Source organism: Orycteropus afer, unplaced genomic scaffold (assembly GCF_000298275.1).
Source record: "Orycteropus afer afer isolate SDZICR_OR568_19922 unplaced genomic scaffold, OryAfe1.0 scaffold00018, whole genome shotgun sequence".
Lineage (NCBI taxonomy): Eukaryota > Metazoa > Chordata > Mammalia > Tubulidentata > Orycteropodidae > Orycteropus > Orycteropus afer.
The window spans coordinates 6,916,522-6,935,141 of record NW_006921605.1 but is presented as its reverse complement, the minus strand read 5'-3'; the positions used below and the strand labels follow the sequence as shown (position 1 = coordinate 6,935,141).

At 62.8% G+C, this 18,620-nt stretch overlaps 2 protein-coding genes across 2 annotated transcripts in view; one reads left to right on the top strand and one right to left on the bottom strand.

Annotated features, from left to right (window-relative positions):
* The window catches only part of MYO15B (myosin XVB), a 32,942-nt gene extending 24,399 nt beyond the window's left edge, over window positions 1-8,543 (top strand). Inside the window, 24 exon segments of the mRNA XM_042783532.1 lie at window positions 26-245; window positions 663-775; window positions 968-1,027; window positions 1,666-1,741; window positions 1,853-1,971; window positions 2,098-2,216; window positions 2,292-2,433; window positions 2,631-2,742; window positions 2,845-3,008; window positions 3,404-3,555; window positions 3,720-3,783; window positions 3,869-3,941; window positions 4,658-4,734; window positions 6,036-6,109; window positions 6,199-6,314; window positions 6,403-6,497; window positions 6,580-6,657; window positions 6,737-6,833; window positions 7,044-7,189; window positions 7,302-7,417; window positions 7,673-7,806; window positions 7,975-8,108; window positions 8,191-8,331; window positions 8,481-8,543. Of these exon segments, the coding sequence (XP_042639466.1) occupies window positions 26-245; window positions 663-775; window positions 968-1,027; window positions 1,666-1,741; window positions 1,853-1,971; window positions 2,098-2,216; window positions 2,292-2,433; window positions 2,631-2,742; window positions 2,845-3,008; window positions 3,404-3,555; window positions 3,720-3,783; window positions 3,869-3,941; window positions 4,658-4,734; window positions 6,036-6,109; window positions 6,199-6,314; window positions 6,403-6,497; window positions 6,580-6,657; window positions 6,737-6,833; window positions 7,044-7,189; window positions 7,302-7,417; window positions 7,673-7,806; window positions 7,975-8,108; window positions 8,191-8,331; window positions 8,481-8,543 (2,685 nt within the window).
* A 1,463-nt stretch (window positions 8,544-10,006) lies between these two features.
* RECQL5 (RecQ like helicase 5) overlaps window positions 10,007-18,620 on the bottom strand; it is a 34,333-nt gene continuing 25,719 nt past the window's right edge. The window contains exons 8-19 of the mRNA XM_007959865.2: window positions 13,607-13,825; window positions 13,259-13,358; window positions 13,027-13,063; window positions 12,851-12,909; window positions 12,692-12,765; window positions 12,264-12,357; window positions 11,857-11,994; window positions 11,141-11,595; window positions 10,909-10,999; window positions 10,472-10,696; window positions 10,260-10,329; window positions 10,007-10,107 (exon numbers count right to left, since the gene is read on the bottom strand). Of these exons, the coding sequence (XP_007958056.1) occupies window positions 10,007-10,107; window positions 10,260-10,329; window positions 10,472-10,696; window positions 10,909-10,999; window positions 11,141-11,595; window positions 11,857-11,994; window positions 12,264-12,357; window positions 12,692-12,765; window positions 12,851-12,909; window positions 13,027-13,063; window positions 13,259-13,358; window positions 13,607-13,825 (1,663 nt within the window). The remainder of the gene's footprint in view (window positions 10,108-10,259; window positions 10,330-10,471; window positions 10,697-10,908; window positions 11,000-11,140; window positions 11,596-11,856; window positions 11,995-12,263; window positions 12,358-12,691; window positions 12,766-12,850; window positions 12,910-13,026; window positions 13,064-13,258; window positions 13,359-13,606; window positions 13,826-18,620) is intronic.

Below are 18,620 nucleotides of genomic sequence, written 5' to 3'. Positions count from 1 at the left end.
TGTACACTTTCTCTGTGCCTCCCAGACACTGTCCCATAGCCCAGGGAAGGACACCCCACCAGCTGTGGCTCCTCGACCTAAGATTCCCTTCAGGCTTGGGCCTTCAGCCTCCATCAAGGAGAAGCAGGGGCCCCTTCAGGACCTGTTTGGGCAGATCCCACCCACTCCTTGGGTACCTCCACCTCCACCAGCACCCCCACAGCCTCTGTCTGGGGACCCAGAGACCCACCCGGCTGAGTCCCGTGGTAAGGACACATCATCCCCATGGGCTGGCCTCAGTGGGGTGGGGCCAGGGTTCCCAATAACCTCTGGGTGCTTAAGGCTGAGATCAGCTGCCCACTTCTGGACTTTGGAGCCATCAGTGAGGAGCCCCAGCTTCTGCATTCCTGCCCAGGGCAGGGCTGGTACCCCTGGGGCCTGCCCTGTGGCCAAGGGCTGTCCCTCGCAGGATATCCTCCAGGCAGACCTGACACCTCTGAGGGGAATGTAGTGGCCTTGGCTAATGGCCTTGGCTTAAGCTTGAGGGCGGGATGTAGAGGCAAGAGAGGCTGCTGGGGACAGGAGTGAGGTGGCAGGAGGCTGAGTGGGCCTGGCAGGGGTGGGGCTCCTGGGAGATACAAGTCTCTGCTCCCTAGCCCCTCAGCTGATGCCCTACCCTCCAGTCTGGATGGAGCCCATGGATGACCAGGGGGTCTCCACCCAGCTGCTCGTGCCCTCGGGCAGTGTCTGCTTCTCCTACACCAGCACGCCCTGGAAGCTGTTCCTACGCAAGGAGGTGGGCACAGGGTGGGGTCTTTGGGGGATACAAGCAGGATCCCAGCACCCCATTCCCATACCCAAACACTGGGGTCTGCTTTCTCAAGTGACCCTCATAGGGCTGGTTTTCCAGTCTGGGCCTAGGGGGGCAGAGGTGGGGTAGGTGGGGGCTCAGGGCAAGTCTGACCTGGCGCGTTCACCCTTCCTCCAGGTGTTCTACCCCCGTGAAAACTTCAGCCATCCCTACTGCCTCCGGCTGCTCTCTGAGCAGGTAAGAGCAGCTCGCCTATCAAACTGCCACACTTGCAGACACATGCTGTCCCCCAGGCCTCCCAACATTTGTGGGGAGAGCAGCAGCCTCATTTATAGATGAGGATTAAACACAAGGAGGATGGGGTGGTGGGTGCACACACTACCGGGGCCACAAAATGTCCCGGAAGTGTTTGGTTTAAGATGCTTCATACATCATAGGAAGGGAATTTCACCTCAAAAAAAAAAAAAAAAAAACCACCAGTTGAGAAAACAAAGGATATATAGTGCGCAGCCCAGGGCCCAGCTCACAGTGTTGTTGTTGTCGTTATGTGCCAGTAGGTGCTTCAAAGTGATGTTTGTTACTTTGCCCCCTCCCCAGAGGCACCTGGGACTCGGCCTCTGTGCCCCCCACTCTGCACTTAGCCTCCCTTCTTCCCTTCCTGGGGAGGGGCAGGTGGGAAGTTCTGGGTAGACAAGCTCTGGGCTTAGAAGCCCCCCAGTGTCTCCCTGACCCACCCACATTGCAGGGGCCCTGGAGGGCAGGTCCTCCCAGAGGCATCAGGGCATGGGGTGCCTTCCGGGGTCACCAGCCTTCCCTCTGCCGGTGTACCCATGGCTGCTCCCAGGACCTGTGGTGACTGCCTGTCTCTGCTCCAGATCCTTCGGGACACCTTCAGCGAGTCCTGCATCCGGATTTCCCAGGACGAGCGGTGCAGAATGAAGGACCTGCTGGGTAGGGGGCCCTGGGGTCAGGGGTTGAGGACTGGGGCTAGGTCTGCCCCTGAGGCTCCTTGTGTGAGCACAGAGCAGGAGCTGGGGACAGCTGGGCCTTTCCTGCCTGCAGGGGACTTGGAGGTGGGCCTGGACACCATCGCCTCCGTGGAAGACAGCATCAAGAGGCGCATCGTGGTAGCTGCCCGGGACAACTGGGCCAATTACTTCTCCCGCATCTTCCCTGTCTCGGTCAGAGTTGGGGACACCTGGGATGGTGGGGTGGGGTCTGGGTCCCTGACGGAAGGGCAGCTCCAGGACATCTTCCTTGGTGCTGGGGACCCAGGAACCTGCTGTGACCCACCTGGCTCCCCACAGGGCGAGAGTGGCAGTGATGTGCAGCTGCTGGGTGTGTCCCACCGGGGGCTGAGACTGCTCAAGGTCACCCGAGGCTCCGGCTTCCACCCCGACCAGCTGAAGACCCTCTGCTCATACAGGTGAGCTGGGCCAGGGCTGGGTGGGAAGGGTGGGGGACGAGGTGGCTCCTAACTCCCACCCAACCTTGTGTGCAGTTTTGCTGAGGTGCTAGGCGTGGAGTGCCGGGGAGCCTCCACCCTGCAGCTGTCACTGAAGAATGAGCAAGTGTTGCTGCACACGGCCCGGGCGGGCATCGTCAAGGCCATGGTTGAGCTGTACCTGAGTCAGCTCAAGAAGGCACGTGCAGGCCGGGGCCAGGGCCTCCACCCTGGTGTTATGGCTGGGTGGGGGTAGGGGGTGTTAGCCAGGCTGCCGCACGCTGCCTGAGCGGGGCTAGGGTCTAGGCTGGCTCCTTAGAACTCTGAGGGCTGGCCAGAGGGAAGCACCTGAGAGGTCAGCAGGATGGGGACTCACACCTGCCCCACCCCCAGCAGGACTCCAACTATGTCATTGCCCTGCGAAGCTACATCACTGATGACAGCAGTCTGCTCAGTTTCCACCGTGGGGACCTCATCAAGCTGCTGCCTGTGGCCACTCTGGAGCCAGGTACCCCTGGGGACAGGTCAGGGGCTGCCCAGGGAGGAATGCACCCCGCCTGGTGGGCAGAGGGGCCAGGTGGGTGAAGGGCCTCCTGTGGCTGCCCTGTAGGCTGGCAGTTCGGTTCCAGTGGAGGCCGCTCTGGACTTTTTCCTGCCGACGTAGTGCAGCCAGCAGCCGCCCCTGACTTCTTGCCAGAGCAGCGGGGCAGCCGGCACAGGACTCTGCTGCAGCGTGGGGAGCCAGGGCTGACTCCGGGGGCCAGGGCCTCGGAGGTGAGGACAACGGGGGTGGGGGCCTAGCTGGGAGTCAAGGAAGGACAGGGTGTGACTGTCCACCCTGAGGCTTGCTGGGCACCAAGGAGCCCCTGGTGGACAGCGCTTGGTCTGAGACTTCCCCTCTGCCTTCTCACTGTCTCCTGCCTATCTCCCCAGCAAGACTGTAAGCCCGCTGTGGGCAGGGCCTGCCATCCCCTTCTTGCTCTGAGGGGCACTTACCTATTGCCATCACAGAAGATGCTCAATAAACTGCCCTTGACTGTCTTGTCTCCCTGTGTTTGCTCACTTGGCTGTCCTGCCTACTCTTCTCGGGTCTGGCTGGGGAGGGGTGGGCAGGGCCTCTGCGACAAGCCAGGGGCACGAGGGTGGCAGCAGGTCTCCTGTGCTCCCAGCGCCCTGCCCAGCCCTGGAGCAGGCCTCACAGCGAGGGCTCAGAGGCCACCAGCCCGCCCTCCTCGGCGACCTACGTCTCTCTGCCCGCCAACTCCCACAGCTATACCATGCAGGAGTTTGCTGAGCGCTTCTTCAGGAAGCCCCGCATCTTGTGAGTGCTCTGCCCCCCTTATGCCTGTCTGTCCTTGGTCCTTTGGAGATGAGCTTCCCAGCTCAGAGCCACCAGGCCACTGCTACCACCACTGTCCCTTATACAGCCCAGACTGAGGGCAGGAGAGTTGGACAAGCAGGGGCGTCGACCCTCTGTCTCCACAGGCTTGACCCAGCAGGTGAAGGTGCCAAGGGAAAGGTCATGGACAGCCTGGTGCAGTTCACCAAGGTGAGGGGGAGCAGTGGGGAAGAGCTGGCCTGTGGTACCCCTAAGCCCCACATGGACCCCCTCAGCCCCACCTCTGTGGCTGCAGGATCCCATCCGGGAATCGCTTATCAGTCTCAGTGATGAGGACACCAACACGCAGGCCGTGGAAAGCTTCCAGGGTGAGTGTCATCCTAGGCCCTGACGTCTGGGGCTACGTGCATGCCCTGCAGCCCCTCCTGTCCTTGGGACCCGCCGCCTCTGCCTACTCAGGGAAGCTGGGGATGGCTCCGGCCCTCAATCACTTCTCCACCAAGGGCTGTGGTGGCGTCTGGGACTGGAAGGGCAGCACCACGTGTTGTGTGGCTGTGGGTGCCCCTCTACCCCTGAGCCTCATTTCCCTGGTGGTAAAGCTGGTGGTGGGTGCCCCGTCTAGCTCAGGAGTGTTTTGAGCTGGGCTTTAAATTGGTTCATTCTGTTTCGACCCTCTGCTGAGAATTTGCATTCCCACTCCGGGATACTGAGTCAGAGCCTACTTTGAACAAGATTCTTGGTGAATAACAGAATCACCTGGGGATCTGGTGAAAACGTAGATTCCGATTCAGTTACCTGGAGTGGCAGCAGTTCGAACCCACCAGCTGCCCCACGGGAGGAAGATGAGGCAGTCTGCTTCTACAAAGATTTCCAGCCTTGGAAACCCTGTGGGGTGGCTATGAGTCAGAATCGAGTCATTGGCAGTGGAATTTGGTTTTTTGTTGGTTTGGAGTGGAAAGGCGAACTCTGAGCAGGGGGTGGAACCGGAATGAACTGGATGGAAGCCCTGGTTCAGAGTAGTGCTGGCAGCAGGAGTGGGTGCTGGGTGGAGGCCAGCTCCCCCCACTTCCTCTCTTGCCGGCAGCTCTGATGCAGTTCATGGGGGACCAGGCTAAGCCCCGGGGCAAGGACCAGGTGGAGCTGCTTTACCAGCTGCTGAAGGTGAGTGGGTGTGTGCGCTGAAGGTGCCGTGTGTGCAGGAGCTGGGCCCACTACCCCGGAGTGACTCCGTCCTCCCTGCCTGCCATCACCCTTCCTGTACTTCCTGAGTACCTGCTCGTGCAGGGGCGTGGCTGTGACCGGAGCAGAGCTGTTTCTCCAGTGGGAGGGGTCAGGCAGCAGCAGTGATGTCATAACTGACGTTATTTACTGGATTTGCTGCACCATGATAATAAAGGAGCTCTGGTGGCATAGTGCCTAAGGCATTTATTTGACAGCTAACCAGAAGGCTGGTGGTTCAAACCCACCAGCCGCTTCTCAGGAGGAAGACAGAGTAATTTACTTCCTTAGAGATACCACCTCGGAAACCCAAGGAGGGTCACTATGAGTTGGAATCAACTCAATGGCAGTGAGTTTTTTTTTGTTTGTTTTAGGGGTGGGGGACTCATAAAGCAGGGAAGGGGGCTGTGGTTTGACATAGTATTCTAATCATAGCTCCTGTGTGATCTTGGACAAGTTAGCTGGCCTTTCTGGGCTTCGTGGTCACGTGACATTGGAGCAGAGATAAGAAAGGAGAGAGAAGGGGAGCCCTGTGGCCATCGGGTGGAGCGTGGGGCAGGGATGAGGGCCAGTGCACTCATCCTGATAGGAGTGAGCATGGGGGAAGGGACAGGGCAGGCCTTGGGGCCTTTGCTTTTGAGAAATGGGAAAGCACTGACGGGCTTTGCAGACAGGTTCAGGGTGGATCTGCAGAACTGCCTGGCTATTGTGGAGATCATGGGGTGTGAGCCCAGATGAGACATGGGGCTGGCCTGGGCCAAGAAGCAGAGAGGAGAAGTGGGAGGTGCTGTGGTGGGGTACCAAGGCTGACTCCGAGGTGTCGGCCTGAGCCATCACCTTCCACGAGAAGAGGAAGGAGTAGCCGGTCTGGGTGTTGAGTCTGAAATCCAGACCTCCCAGAGGAGGGGGAGGCCCTGGGAATCACCTACAGGTGGAGTGTATGTGGATAGAGCACTACAAGGGCATCAACACTCAGAGGGTGGAGCCTTCCTCGAGCCCGTAAGGCTGTCAAGGACAGATGGGAGGGCGGGGGGAAGCAAAGCCCAGGAGCTAGGTGGACAGAGATTTAGGGCGAGGTGACGAGCCACGCAGATGCTACTGAGAGCACACTATTAGTCACCTCAGCTGGTGTCACCGCCCCAGCTTGTCCCCCCAATTTTGGATCCCTTCCCTCCCCTCTGCACTGCACCCTAGCTCTGTAGCTGAGGCCTGCCCCTGCCCCCCTGCCCTTTATGTCCCCGCAGCTGAGCCAGGAGGAGAAACTCAGGGACGAGATTTACTGCCAGGTCATCAAACAGGTCACAGGACATCCCCGGCTGTGAGTAGGGGTGCCTGTGGGGGCGGGCTCAGGCCCCTGGGGGAACAGGGTGCTGGACCTGGCCTCCTGATGCCCGGTCCTGCCCGCAGGGAACACTGTGCTCGAGGCTGGGACTTCCTGAGCCTCCTCACTGGCTGCTTCTCGCCATCCACCACCCTGATGCCCTATGTCACCAAGTTCCTGCAGAATGCAGGCCGGAGCCAAGGTGCCTGTGGCCGAGATGGTGGGAAGATGGGTGCTCGGTGGGCCAGGGCCTTTGGGTGCTCTGACCCCTGCCTGGCTCCTCTCTGCAGACCTGGCCCACAGCAGCCAAGAGCACCTCCAGAGAACAGTCAAATATGGGGGGCGCCAACGGCTGCCCTCACCGGGTGAAATGCAGGCCTTCTTGGTACGGGGGATACAGGCAGAGGGGATTCTGGGACCCCCTGGGAGAACTCTGGGAGACTCTGACCCACACCCTGCCTCGGCAGAAAGGCCAGGTGGCCCGCATGCTTCTCATTCACCTGCCGGGGGGCGTGGACTACAAGACCAACATCCGGATGTTCACAGTAAGCACAGGGCACTAAGCGGGGGGAAGAGGGGCAGGCAGGGAGAGCCCTTGCCTCCATCACGGGCTGTCCACGCCAGGTGGCCACAGAGGTGCTGGAGGAGATGTGTGGGCGTATGAGCATCACGGACCCCCAGGAAGTGCAGGAGTTCGCTCTCTTCCTCATCAAAGGGGAAGGTCAGCAACCACGCCTGGAGGGTGGCCAGTGGGCTAGGGCGGTGCCGCTGCCGCCCATGAGTAACTCATTGTTTGTGCTGGGGGTGGCAGGACAGGACACACGTAGTGGCTTCCGGTGGCTTGGATGGGGCGGGGCTGGGTGGCGGGTACAGGCAGCAGTTGGTTGTGAGGTGGCAGGGCGGGCTGTGGACTGTGGGCCCCCGGTGGCAGGTGACCTGGTACGGCCCCTGTGGCCCCATGAGTACCTCAACAATGTGCTGGTGAGTCAGGACCTGAGTCTGCACAGCCGGCGGCTGGGCTGGGAGACCCCACTGCACTTCGACCATCCCACCTACATTGGCACCCACTACAGCCAGGTCAGCCACTTGCTCTGGGTGTTGGGCAGTTGCTGGGCCACACGCCCACCAAGGGGCCCTCTGAGCCTCGCTCCTGTGGACGACACGTGGTCCACTCGCTGCTTCCCCGTAGGTGCTGCGGGACTACCTCCAGGGGAAGCTGCTGGTGGGCGCCCAGGCAGACGCCCAGCTTGGCCACCTGGCAGCCCTGCAGCACCTCAGTAAGGCGGCCAAGGAGCCGCCCTCAGAGTGAGTGTGCACCTGCCCCCCAGAAGCCGACTCCCACCTCGGCAGCGCCTCCTCCTCCTGCTGCCCCGCTTCCCCCTCCCTGTCCGGCTTGGAGCAGCACAGGGCTTACCTGTCCTTCCCACCTGCCCCACGCCCTGAGGGGCAGGCCAGGACGCATTCTTGGTGTGGCCCCCCCACCTCACCCACAGGAGCCGCATGCCCTGCCTTGCGCCAGGTCAGTGGTCATGGGCCAGACTGACCTAGCCCGTGTCCTAGGCAAGACCTGCTGCTGTATGTGCCGAAGCCGCTCAGGGCGCAGGTGAACGTGGCTGCCGTAAAGGGCCTGGTGACGCAGGCGCTCAGGCAGCTGCAGCATCACGGCCCGCAGGACGCGCAGATCAGCTTCCTCGGTGGGTCTGGGGTGCAGGCGGGGAGCTGTGGCCAGAGGCCCAGGAGGGGCGTGAGGGGGAGGGCTGCAGAAGCACCTACTCCAGCCCTGCCCCCTCACACACCTGGGGGCACACTGAGCAGGCTCTTGCCAAGCCCCTGAGGCTGGAACCCGGCCCTCTCATCCCCAGAGGCCGTGAGCCAGCTGCCCCTCTTTGGCTACACTGTGTATGTGGTGCTGCGCGTGAGTGAGCCGGCCCTGCCCAGGCCCAGCCTCCTAGGGCTCAGCCGCCAGCACATCATCCTCATGGATCCCAACTCTCAGGTGGGCATGGCTCCACTCCAGCACTGGCCTGGGCCCCTGCCCCTCCAAGGCCCCACGGTGACCCCTCACCCCACGCCCACAGACACCGTGCTGCTCCATCCCCTTGAGTGACATGCATCGCCTCCACCTGCTGAGCCCCCTGGAGGAAGGTGGGGCCCCTGGCCTGGAGCTCAACTATGGCTCAGCTGACAGTCCCCGCACCATCTGGTTTGAGCTGCCACAGGTGAGAGTGGCCTGCGTGGCCGAGTGGTGGACTGGGGGCCCTGAGCCAGCCCTGCCGTCAGTGGGTATCTGGGACCTCCTGGCTTAGGGGTGCAGATGGGGTAGAGGTGGGGAGCTGGGGGTGCCAGCCGTGACACCCTCTGCCCGCAGGCCCAGGAGCTACAGCAGACCATCGCCTTCCTGCTGGACAGGAGCACCAGCGCAGCGTTCTAGAGCAGGCGCCGCGTGCTGGAGTGGGCGAGCGGGCAAGGGGCTGCGCCGAGCCGGGGCCACCCCCCGCAGCTCTCACCTGGATGTTCTCCCCTGGTGCTGTCGGGCTATTCTGGTTTGGACTTCACCGCCTGCCTCTGTTCTGGAACCTGTGCAGCCCGGTTGGCCCCCGTGGTGGCCAGGAGGCAGGAGCCACTATGGTGGCATCAGCTGGGGAAGAGCAGCCAGACTCCCTCCGAGGTGGGATGGGCTGGCCTGGCCCGGGCTGCAGCAGCTTGACCACCCGGCCCAGCCCTCACCCTGGCTCAACGGCAGCCAGAGCCCAGGCCTGACACCAAGCTGATGCTAACAGTGGTGGAGTATTTCAGAAAGGGACAGCAGTAATGGTGGCACAACACGAAAAATGTCATCAGTGTCCCTGAGCTGTAAATGTGGAAGTTGTTATGTTGGGTAAATGTCTTGGTGTGTATGTTTCCACTACTGGGGGGGGGGGGGGGGGGGAGACGGACGGACCCACCAGGCCCAGGAGCAGCAGCTGCTAGAAGTAAAGCTCTTCAGAGGACAGGGCCGCACGCACACGCATCAGTGTGGATGGGGACACGTGCACACGTCAGGGCAGACGGGGCCAAGGTTACACGCATCAGTGCAGACAGGACTGTGTGCACACGCATCAGTGCGGATGGGGCCACATGCATGCCTGTGAGTACACACAAGGCTATGTGCATGCATGTCAGTGTGGCCAAGGCCGAATGTACACGAAGTCAGTACAGATGGGGCCTATGTGCATGCCTGTCGGTACACACAAGGCTTTATGCATGTATCAGTGCAGGTGGGGCTGAGTACATGTCTGTCAGTACACACAGAGCAGCGTGCACACACATCAGTGCAGATGGCTTTATTCCTGTTATAAACATCTCAATCCGGCCAGGCCTTCCTGGCTTGTGGTGGGGCAGGGACAGGCTGCCCCCTGCCCATGAGCTCTGTACCCTGGGACAAGGCTGTAAGCAAACATCTCAAGGGAGGGAGTAGTGAGGGGGGCCTGAGAGCAGCAGGGGCCCCACTGGAACAGACCCCCATACTTTGGCTGGTGGGCTTTACTCATGGCTTAAAACCTAAGTGCAAAAGGCATCAAGGCTCATCCTTCTTCCTCTTGCCTTGGCAGCAGTCCCTCAGCCCCCTTCTTACCTGGGGCTCTGACCTGGGAAGCCCAGCCATAAGGGGTAGGAGACTCTGGGGGAGAGGAGCTCAGGCCTCCCAAGCAGAGACAAAGGTGGGCTGGCTCCTGGTCCCCAGGCTGGGGGTGGGAGGTGCTTGGGGCTGTCCCCAAGGTAAGAAGTGGCTGGAAGGATCCTGAGAAAAGGTGCCAGCCCTGGAGGCAGCAGGCCTGCCCACCCTTCCCGAGGGAGGCCAAGGCTGGCCCTGTGGTAGAGTCTGAGGATGGTGTGCTGGCCCCTGGCGCCCGGCAGTCATCGCTGAGGGCCCCGCAGGTCCTGCCAGTCAGCATCACTTTCACACCGGGTCCGGCCGTGGAAGAACTGCCTGATGAGGTGGTGGGCCTCTTCTGTCACTGGATGGGGGGTGGGGGTGAGAGCTGCTCTCCCCCTGCAGAGCCCCCCGACCCCTACCTCAGCCAGCTAACCTCTCCTTCAGGAGCTGTTCCTCACCACCAAGAATCCCCCCTGCCCCCCACCCTGGTGATGCAGGCATGCAGGTACTCACAGCTCCCTCCTGGGGAGGCCTCCTGGGTCAGCAGGTGTGAAAGGTGGCGGGCGAAGCCTTTGAACAGCTCCTGGGAAGACAGAGGGTGAGGACGGCAGCCACAGTAGCAGCCAAGGGTGAGGCCGAGCCCAGCCAGGCCTGGGGCTGGCCCCATGCTCCCACACCCGCCCTGCTCCCACCCTGTCCCCAGGCTCCCAGGCCAAGGCTCCTACCTTGGACGCAAACTTGCCCTGCTTGTAGAGAGGAGTGAGACACTTGACCACAATGCTGGCGGCCTCCTTCAGGGGGACGCGGGGCACTGGGAGCTGGCAGGGGCCACGGGCCGTGGAGGGAAAGGCATCCAGGTCCTGGGCTGAGACGCTGCCCACGGCCTCAGCAGTGACACAGGGCTGGGCTGAGGAGCAAGGCCTCTTCCGAGCCAGGCCCTCTGGGTCCTCCTGGGCAGGGCGACGGTGGCGGGTCACTCCAGGGTTCCTTTTCACCGGTCCCGCCCTTCCACCAGAAGACTGGGCTCTGCACCCACAGGCTCCCCATAGCCTGTCCCCCAGCTGCCTGTCACTGGGACAGACATGATTCTTCCCGATCCACAGGCTAGAGCAGAGCACATCCACACTGCCTCCCTCCCTGCACGACACCCGGCCTGTAGTACCTGCTGGGGTCTGGGCCGCTTGCCCCTCTGGGTCTCCTGTGCAGGTGTGGGCAGGGCTCCGGGGGGCACCTGGTCACCATTTCGGTGGGCCCTGGGCAGGGGACAGTAGGCATCAGGGTTCCAGGTGCCCCGCGTCCCAGGCTGGCCATCTTGGAACAAGCCCTGAGCTCTGGGGAACCCAGGTAGCCAGGCTAGAGTGCGGCTCAGGGTCCAGTACACCCACCGCCCTCACCTTGGCCCCTCGCTGGCAGGCTCCTCAGTGTGCGGAGGGGTGGCCAAATGCCCAGGGGCTCCCTCGTCCCCTGGGCACTTCTCTGGGGCTGGTGGGGGGCCTGGTGGGCTCTCCACCCTCTTGCAGAAGCGCATGATGTTCTGAGAGTCCTTGTGGGCTGCCTCGGCCAGGAGCTGCTGCTTCCTCTTGGCGGGGGCTTTGGCCAAGGGGCTGCCCTTGGAGGAGTCTTTGGCCTTCTTCTCGGGGGAGGGCCGCCCCCTCTCAGCACTCACTGCAGGGGCTGCTCCTCTGGGCTCATCCAGGAGGCCGTGCGGCTGCCCAGGGGGCTCCTGCTGGCCTCCCTGCACAGGCTGGGGGACTGGCACCTCGGCCCGAGTCCTCTCCAGCAGCTCGGTGGCTGTCTGGAACAGGCAGGAGCCTTTAGGGAAGCCAGCTCCCACTCGCTTGGGTTTGGGCTGTGAGGAGGAGAGAGGGTTTGACCAGCAGGCCCCCAGGGCCCACACACTGGCTGGTCCAGCCATGGCCCCACTGGGCTGGGCTCTCAGGGCAGGGGAGGGGCAAGTAGGGCAGGCCACCCCTCGGGAGTCAGGAGGATGCACGGTAGTGCAGGTGATGCCAGCAGAGCAGGGACGCTGGAAGGGCCTGAGCTGTGAGGCCGGGGGAGGGTGAGAGGCTGTGCCTTCCCCGAGCACAGAGGGAACCCGGTCATCACTCACCGAGTACACCTGGGAGGCCGGCAGGGTGTCGTATTCACTGGGCTCTGGGGCCCCAGCCTGGGCACTGCAGCTCTTGGCCCCACCTCCCATGCTGGAGTAAAGCTGGCCATCCTTGGAGGCTCTATGGATCTCAGCCACCTAGGGTGTGGACAGACGATGGGGGGGGGGGGTGCGTGCTAGCTCCTCCCCGAAGCCCCCATCCAGCCCTCCCCCAGGTAGGTTTCTGTGGCCAGTGGCTCCAGGCAACTGGAAACGGGACAAGCTCTGGTTGGGTAGAACTCCCTCCAGCTAGCAAGGGAGGGAGATCAGGCTCCACCCCCTAACTAACCCACAGACGGGGAGCCGGGGGCGCTGGAGGCAGCCTGGGCCCTGGGGAGCGCCCCCTCCCGCTCCAGCCCTATGCCCACCTTCTTCAGGACGCTAGCCTTGTACAGGTTGGCCACCCTGGTGTTCTGGAATATTCCATGTTCCAGCTCCACAGCCTTGGCCCGGAGGTCAGCTCTGTGGGAAGGAGTGAGCCTTGTTGAGCTCCTGCTGGATTCTCCCTGGGGACCATGGGGGCAGCATCAGGGCCTGGTGGGAGTGTCTGTGGGCACAGGGATTCCCACCTGTTTCTGTGAAGAGCTCTGATCTCTTCAGCAGCCGTTGGCCACTGCTGTCGCGGCCAAGCCTGCCCCCTAGTGGGGCTCTGAGGACTCACACCCCTGGAAGTAGGATGGCTCACATGCCAGGGGAGAGGTGTGAGGTCTCCAAAGGGCTAAGCGTTGGAGAGACCTCCTCAGCCCGGGGTGCCTGGCCACGTCCCCAGCTCCTGCCTGCGACCTGCGACACTCACCTCTCTGTGGTGCCTGCAGCCTGACAGTTACCATTCAGCGCCTCCTCCAGGAGCCGCAGGCAGTGCTCTCGGGCCTGCACGGAGACAGTGAGCACGGCTCACAGGAGCCTCGAGGCTAGGGGGCATCCTGGGGGCGAGGAGGAACTGCCCACCCCGTACCTTCACAGTGAGCTTGGGGATCTTCCTGCTAGAAGCCTCTTTCAGGGGACAGTCGTCATCTGCGGAGAGAAAAGGGTAGGCTTCAGAGCACAGTTGTCATCTGAGAGGAGAAAGGGTAGGTGTGCCTCTCACTCCTGCCCCACAGCCCACAAGCCCCTGGGCATCGCTGCACTCACCTGGGGGTATGAATTCTTCTACCTGGGGGTCTTTGCCCTGGAAGTCATGAAGGACCTGTGAGGCCCCTGAAGGACAGCTCCCAGGCCAGGCATGGGGCTAAGGATGTGGGCAGAAGGGGCCAGCCAGGACCCCACTACCAGCAGGCACTCCTCTGTCTGCAGGCACCCCGCCTGCCAGCGGCTCAGGGCTCAAACACGGGCCCAGTGCCCTCCCAAGCCCCGCCCCCTTCACCTTTCGCAGCATCATCTGCTTCCGGTAGAAGAGACTCCATTCCCTCTTGTGGGCCTCATCTCGGCCCTCGTCCCCGCTGCCTCCAGAGCCCTCGTCATACCTGGGAGCAGGCTGGGTGTGAACAGCCAGGCCTGCCTTGTCTCTGCCCCATTCAGCCAGCCTCCGGCAGATGACACAGTCCCTGGCACTCTCCTGCGGTCCACCCTATGGTGCTCAGGGCCACACCGAGGTCCAGGCCCCAGTGTGGCTCACAGGGCCAGGGGTGGATGCCAGCTTTAGGTTGCCTCTGGTCTGCCCTTGGACAGGCTCTTCCCAGTGGGCCGGGGCCCTGCATTCACGGCCTCTCACCTGCTAAAGCCTCCATAGCCCCTGCGGCCTCCCTCATACAGCTCAGGGTCAAAGCCATTCCCCTGGGAGGGCCCAATGCAGGTCTTGCTCCAGCTGCTGCTGCGTTCCACGGCATCCAGCAGCCTCCGCACGGCTGCGGGGTCCTGGCAGTGGTCACAGCCTCTGGTGCAGGTGGGGGGCGCATCACCGAAGTACTTGGCAATGGCTGCGTGGCGGCACCTGGGGTGGTGGCCCAGCAGACGTAAGGGGTGAGGGGCCTGGGCCAGCAGTCTTTGCTCCAACCCCATATCCACACCACATAACCACCCGAGAGGCCCAGCACTTCACCTGTCTCACCTCCCATGAGCCTCACAAGGCAGTTTTGATCCTGTCCATCTCACACATGACCATGGTGAGGTCATGTACCTCATGGGGACATCTAGGGCCAGGCTGGGATGCGGCTCTGTCCTGCTTCTCCAGGACTTACCCCTCTGGCCTGTGGGGCTCCCCGCCTCCATCCTTGGATGGCGGCACTCTGGGCCAGCTAAAGGTGTGTCCTTGGGGAAGATGTGGTCTTGTCTGTAACACAAGCCAGATGAGTGCCAACCTCCTGAGGCCACTAAGCACATTGCACGGGGCCTGCCACTACTCCTGACCCTGGTCTGGGGGCAGAAGAGGGAAGGGCAGCAGGACGTGCCCCCCGCCCCCAGCAGTCTGGGCTGCTTTCTTGGTGGTCTCCTCATTGCTCTAAGCCTCTCCTCACAGGTACGCAGGTGATCCTGCCAATTGCCACTGGTGGGGCTGGCTGGAGTCTCCTCATCTCCCCACCCCTGCCAGACCCCATCACAGCCCTCGTGGGGTGACAGCTGGGAGCTGGGAGCAGCCCCAGAAGGCTCCGCCACTCCTACGAATCTCCATGCTGGGGGCAGTAGTCAATCCTGGGACGGGCCAGAGGCCCAGGAGGGGACACTTGCTTTGTTAGGGCCCTGACTGTAACCACTTCTGCTGTCTGGAATGTAGCACGAGGTGGGGGGCCTGTGAGGAGATACCAGAGCAGACAGGGCCACTGGGCACCACAGCCCAGGGACAAAAATAGCTGGCGCCCAAGGCTCCGAAAGAACTCCTGTCAGAGTGAGCCTGCCGAGGGCTGTGAGCAGCGCTTTTGGGACCAGGACCCCAGGGCAGGGGTCAAGAGCTGACTGTTAACCCCCCTGGGGGAGGGTCCATTCATGTTCTGTAGCCAAGAGGAGAGAAGGCAGCTCTGGGGCCAGACTAGGGTTTCAGACTGCAGTGGAGGTTGCGGCCACCAGAGGGGGCTCTTCCCACCAGTTCAGCCCCATTCAGGGTCTCTCCCAAATTGCCTGGTTCTGTGGGTGCAGGGGCCGAGTCTGCACCCTCCAAGCCCCCAGATCTCCAGGTGGGTCTCCTGCACAAAGGCTGTCTGTCCTGCTCTGGGAGGCTGCAGCATCCCAGTATGGGGGGGGTGTGCAGGCTGGCTGCCCCCCCCCCCGACCCCGCAGCCTGCCGAGTCACTGGGGTTTTGTGTGGCATCCCAGGGCGGGGTGCAGGCTGGCTGTGTCCCCTCGCCCCCCCAGCCTGCCCTGACTCACTGGGGTTTTGTGCTCAGAGTCAAAGGGTTCTATTGATGGTGAGGCTAGGGTCAGGCCTCTCCCTGCTCCAGGCGTGGCCTGGTCTGCTGGGTGGCACAACCTGTCAAACGTCAAGGGCCCCTGCCACTAGGAGCTGGGCACCCCCGAGAGCCAGCATGCAGACGCTGGGCTTTGGCACAGAGAGCCAGCGGCTTCCTGCCTCTCCTCCCAGGGCTCTGAGTATCGGGAAGCCGCTCCCAGGGCCAGCAGGACGCCCAAGTTCCTCCCCGAGACGCCTTCGGGTACCAAGGGGGCAGAAAGGCCTCTGGAGGGCTCGGCCTGGGTGGTCCAGCAGCTCCTCCACCGCTGACTTCCCTTCCCAGCAGAGGCCACAGGGAGGCTCCCGGTGGGGAGTGGCCTGAGAGAAAGGGTGGGGTGGTGGTGAGCCACAGGCCCAGCAGGGAGATCTCCACGGGGGCTGGGGGGGGAGAGCCAGGGCTGCTGCTCGGCCCCTCCCTCCCTCCACACCCTCTGATAGAGCCTCCCTGGTTATCTGTCTGGCGGGCGGGCCAGAGGGCGGGGAGAGGGAGAGGGGAGGGACAGAGCGCGCCCATTGAAGAGGCCAGCAGCGGCCCTCTATGAAGTGGAATCGCCCGCCCCGTGCTAGGGGTGCAGCCGCCAGCCAGTGCAATTTGACACTTGGAACTCCAAGACAACCAACAAGGAGAAAGCCAAGCCAGGGACAGCGCAGCTGGCTGTCAGCGGGCGAGTCTCCGAGGGGCGCAGCAGCAGGTCCACAGGGGAAGTAAGAGGAGGAGGTGACGGCCCGGGCCAAGGAGGCACGTGGGGGCAGGTGCGCAGGACGCTCCTGGGCAAGGCCCCCACCCCCGTCCCTGAGCTCCAGGTGAGTGGCACTGGGTCAGACGAAGGGCAGGGAGCAGCGGAGGAGCCTGCCACAGGTGACTGGGCACCACCTGGCATGAGCATGCAGGAGGGACCTGGGGGCACCTAGTCGTGGTCTCTGGACAGGGAGCCAGGAAGCCTCCCGTTTTTTCAACGGGACAGACCGCTCCCGGGGGCTCCCCTGTGCTCATGCAGACCGGCCGTCTGCTTACTCTGCAGCTTCAGCTAAGCCGTCTCCACTCGGGGGGCTTCAGAGCGGGGCTCTGCTGTTGCAGCCAGCCACTGCCTGCGCACCACGCTGCCCTTCCCGGGCGTCGAGGCAGCCCAGATGGGCTCTGCCTGTCCCCTGCTGTCCTCCTCGCCGGCCCTCAGAGGGTCTGCCCAGCCAGCCTGCACCCCTTAGGATGCACAGGGCCTACAGAGGCAGGGGCAGCCGAGCACTGCGGTGGGCCCAGCCACTCCCCCAGGCCGCTCTCAGCTTGGTCTGTCCACTTAGGTCCCGTGAGCCCTAACATCTCCCTGCTGGCAGTGAACCCCAAACTCTGCCCCGAAATGGGAGGGTATCTCTAAACCATAAGGCCACATGGATAAGGTGACAGTGGCAATGAGGCTGGGGAGGTACCTGCCCCAGCACCCGGGATCTGCAGATCCTGCCACCACAGAGGGGCTGGCCCTGGCTACCCTCCGGCAGCACTGCGAGCAGACCCATCAGCTGGGCACCGGCAGCCGCCACCGCCTCCTTGTCCCTGTTGCCATGTTAGCGTCAGCCGCCCTCTGCTGCACCCCCCAGATGTTTTCCCCAAACAAGCCAGTATCTAATAACAATTAGAAAAAAACACACACCCCAGGGAAGAATGGAAACCAAGGATCATCCAAATGCCTTAGCTCGGCAGAGGCCGTGGGGTTTGGCCTGGGCTGGTGGCTGATGGCAGACCTCCTGCAGCAAAGGGAACCACATGGCAGACTGGGGACAGAAGCAGGGCTGAGATGAGGTGGGTCAGGCCAGCGAGGGACAGTGGGAGCCACCACGGCACCTGCTGGTGTGTGTCTATAAGCCACGGTCCCTGCATGCCACAGGGCAGAGGGCTGCTCTAGGGTCCCCTGAAAGCGTTCTCTGAACTGTAAGGACATAGAGGGCGGCCTCAGCCTTTCCCTGCTGTTTGTAATGAGCAGTGGCCACAAAGTGGCCCCTGCCCCCCACCTCCAGAGCACTACAGGCTAGGTGAGGGGCGTGGTGAGCAGTCAAGTCGGCACCGATGCAGGAAGGGGTCACTCAGTCCAGCATGCAGTGGGCCCACACTGGCTGGTTACGCCCCATTCCTGCTGTCCCTCCAGCAAGATAATGTACCACAGGACACGGGTGGCCGAAACCCATGACGGCGGAATAAGCACCCCTCTGGGCCCCCCCCAGCCATCAGCAGCACTTATCAGGCACAGCACGCCTCTCTCTCCTCGCGGCAAGCACTGGCTCTGCAAGGAAGCGACAGAAGTACCAGAACCCTGGGAGCCGTCTGCCCCTCTGCCAGGTGCCATGTCAGGAGATGCCACATCAAGGAATGTCTCCAGCCCCGCAGCTCTGCCAGCTCCCTCTCTGCCCCGCTCCTCAGTCTCTGTTCCCATCTCAGCTGTGGAACACCCTCGGAGCCTCTGGAAGGATCGTGCACGCAGCCTGGGCTGCAGGCGAGCCCGAGGGCCGCGCTCCCTTCCTGGGGCCAGTGGGTGCTTCTCTGAAACCTCGGAGCAGCTGAAGAGCTCGCAGCCAAGCACTGCCGAGGCTTCCCGGCTTACAGGCAGGAAGCATGTCCTCGCAGGAGGGGGGATCCTGAACTACAAAGGCTGGAAACGGGGCTGTCAGCAGCCCCACGGGGCTGCCCAGCCTGCCTTCCTCTCAACGTGGAAGCCAAGGGGACGAGGGCAGGCAGCTGGACCGAGGCCTGCACTACCCTTGGGGCTCCTTCAGGGCACAGAGCACTTGGTCACCTGACCTCGGGTTATATTGGGCAGCCAGGCGTTGGACACGCCCTTAGCCTTGCTGTAAATAGCAGGCTGGGGAGACCGCCTAGGGGCTGGAATGCTCCCCCCCAGTGGGAGCAGGAAGGGGCCTGGGCCTCTTCAGCACCCCACGTCCCCAGGAGCCTGATGCCACAGGAAGTCAGGAAAGCAAAAGGGGCCGAGTGGCTCCCTCCTGCTCACAGGTGAGACAGAGCCGGTGAGCAGCATGGGTCAGACCCTGGCTGGCATGGCCGGCCTTCAGCTGGCTGGTTCAGGACAAGGCAGTCAGCTCTCAAGAGGTCCTGGCTGCAGAGCCTCGGCATTGCCAAGGCCAACTGACACGCCTCCCGTGACCTTAGCATCCCCGGCTTCAGACCCTTTGGAGAGCGGCTGGTTTTCTCTCCAAACCTTCTGACCCACACGTCTGCCTTCGAGGCCAGCAATCCCCACTTCAGGTCACCCTTCCTCCTCCCTCCCGGGAGACCCCGAGCCTCAGCCTGGCCCACTCTCCACGGGGCATCTTCTCGCTTGAGGTGGGGCGCCCTCTGCCT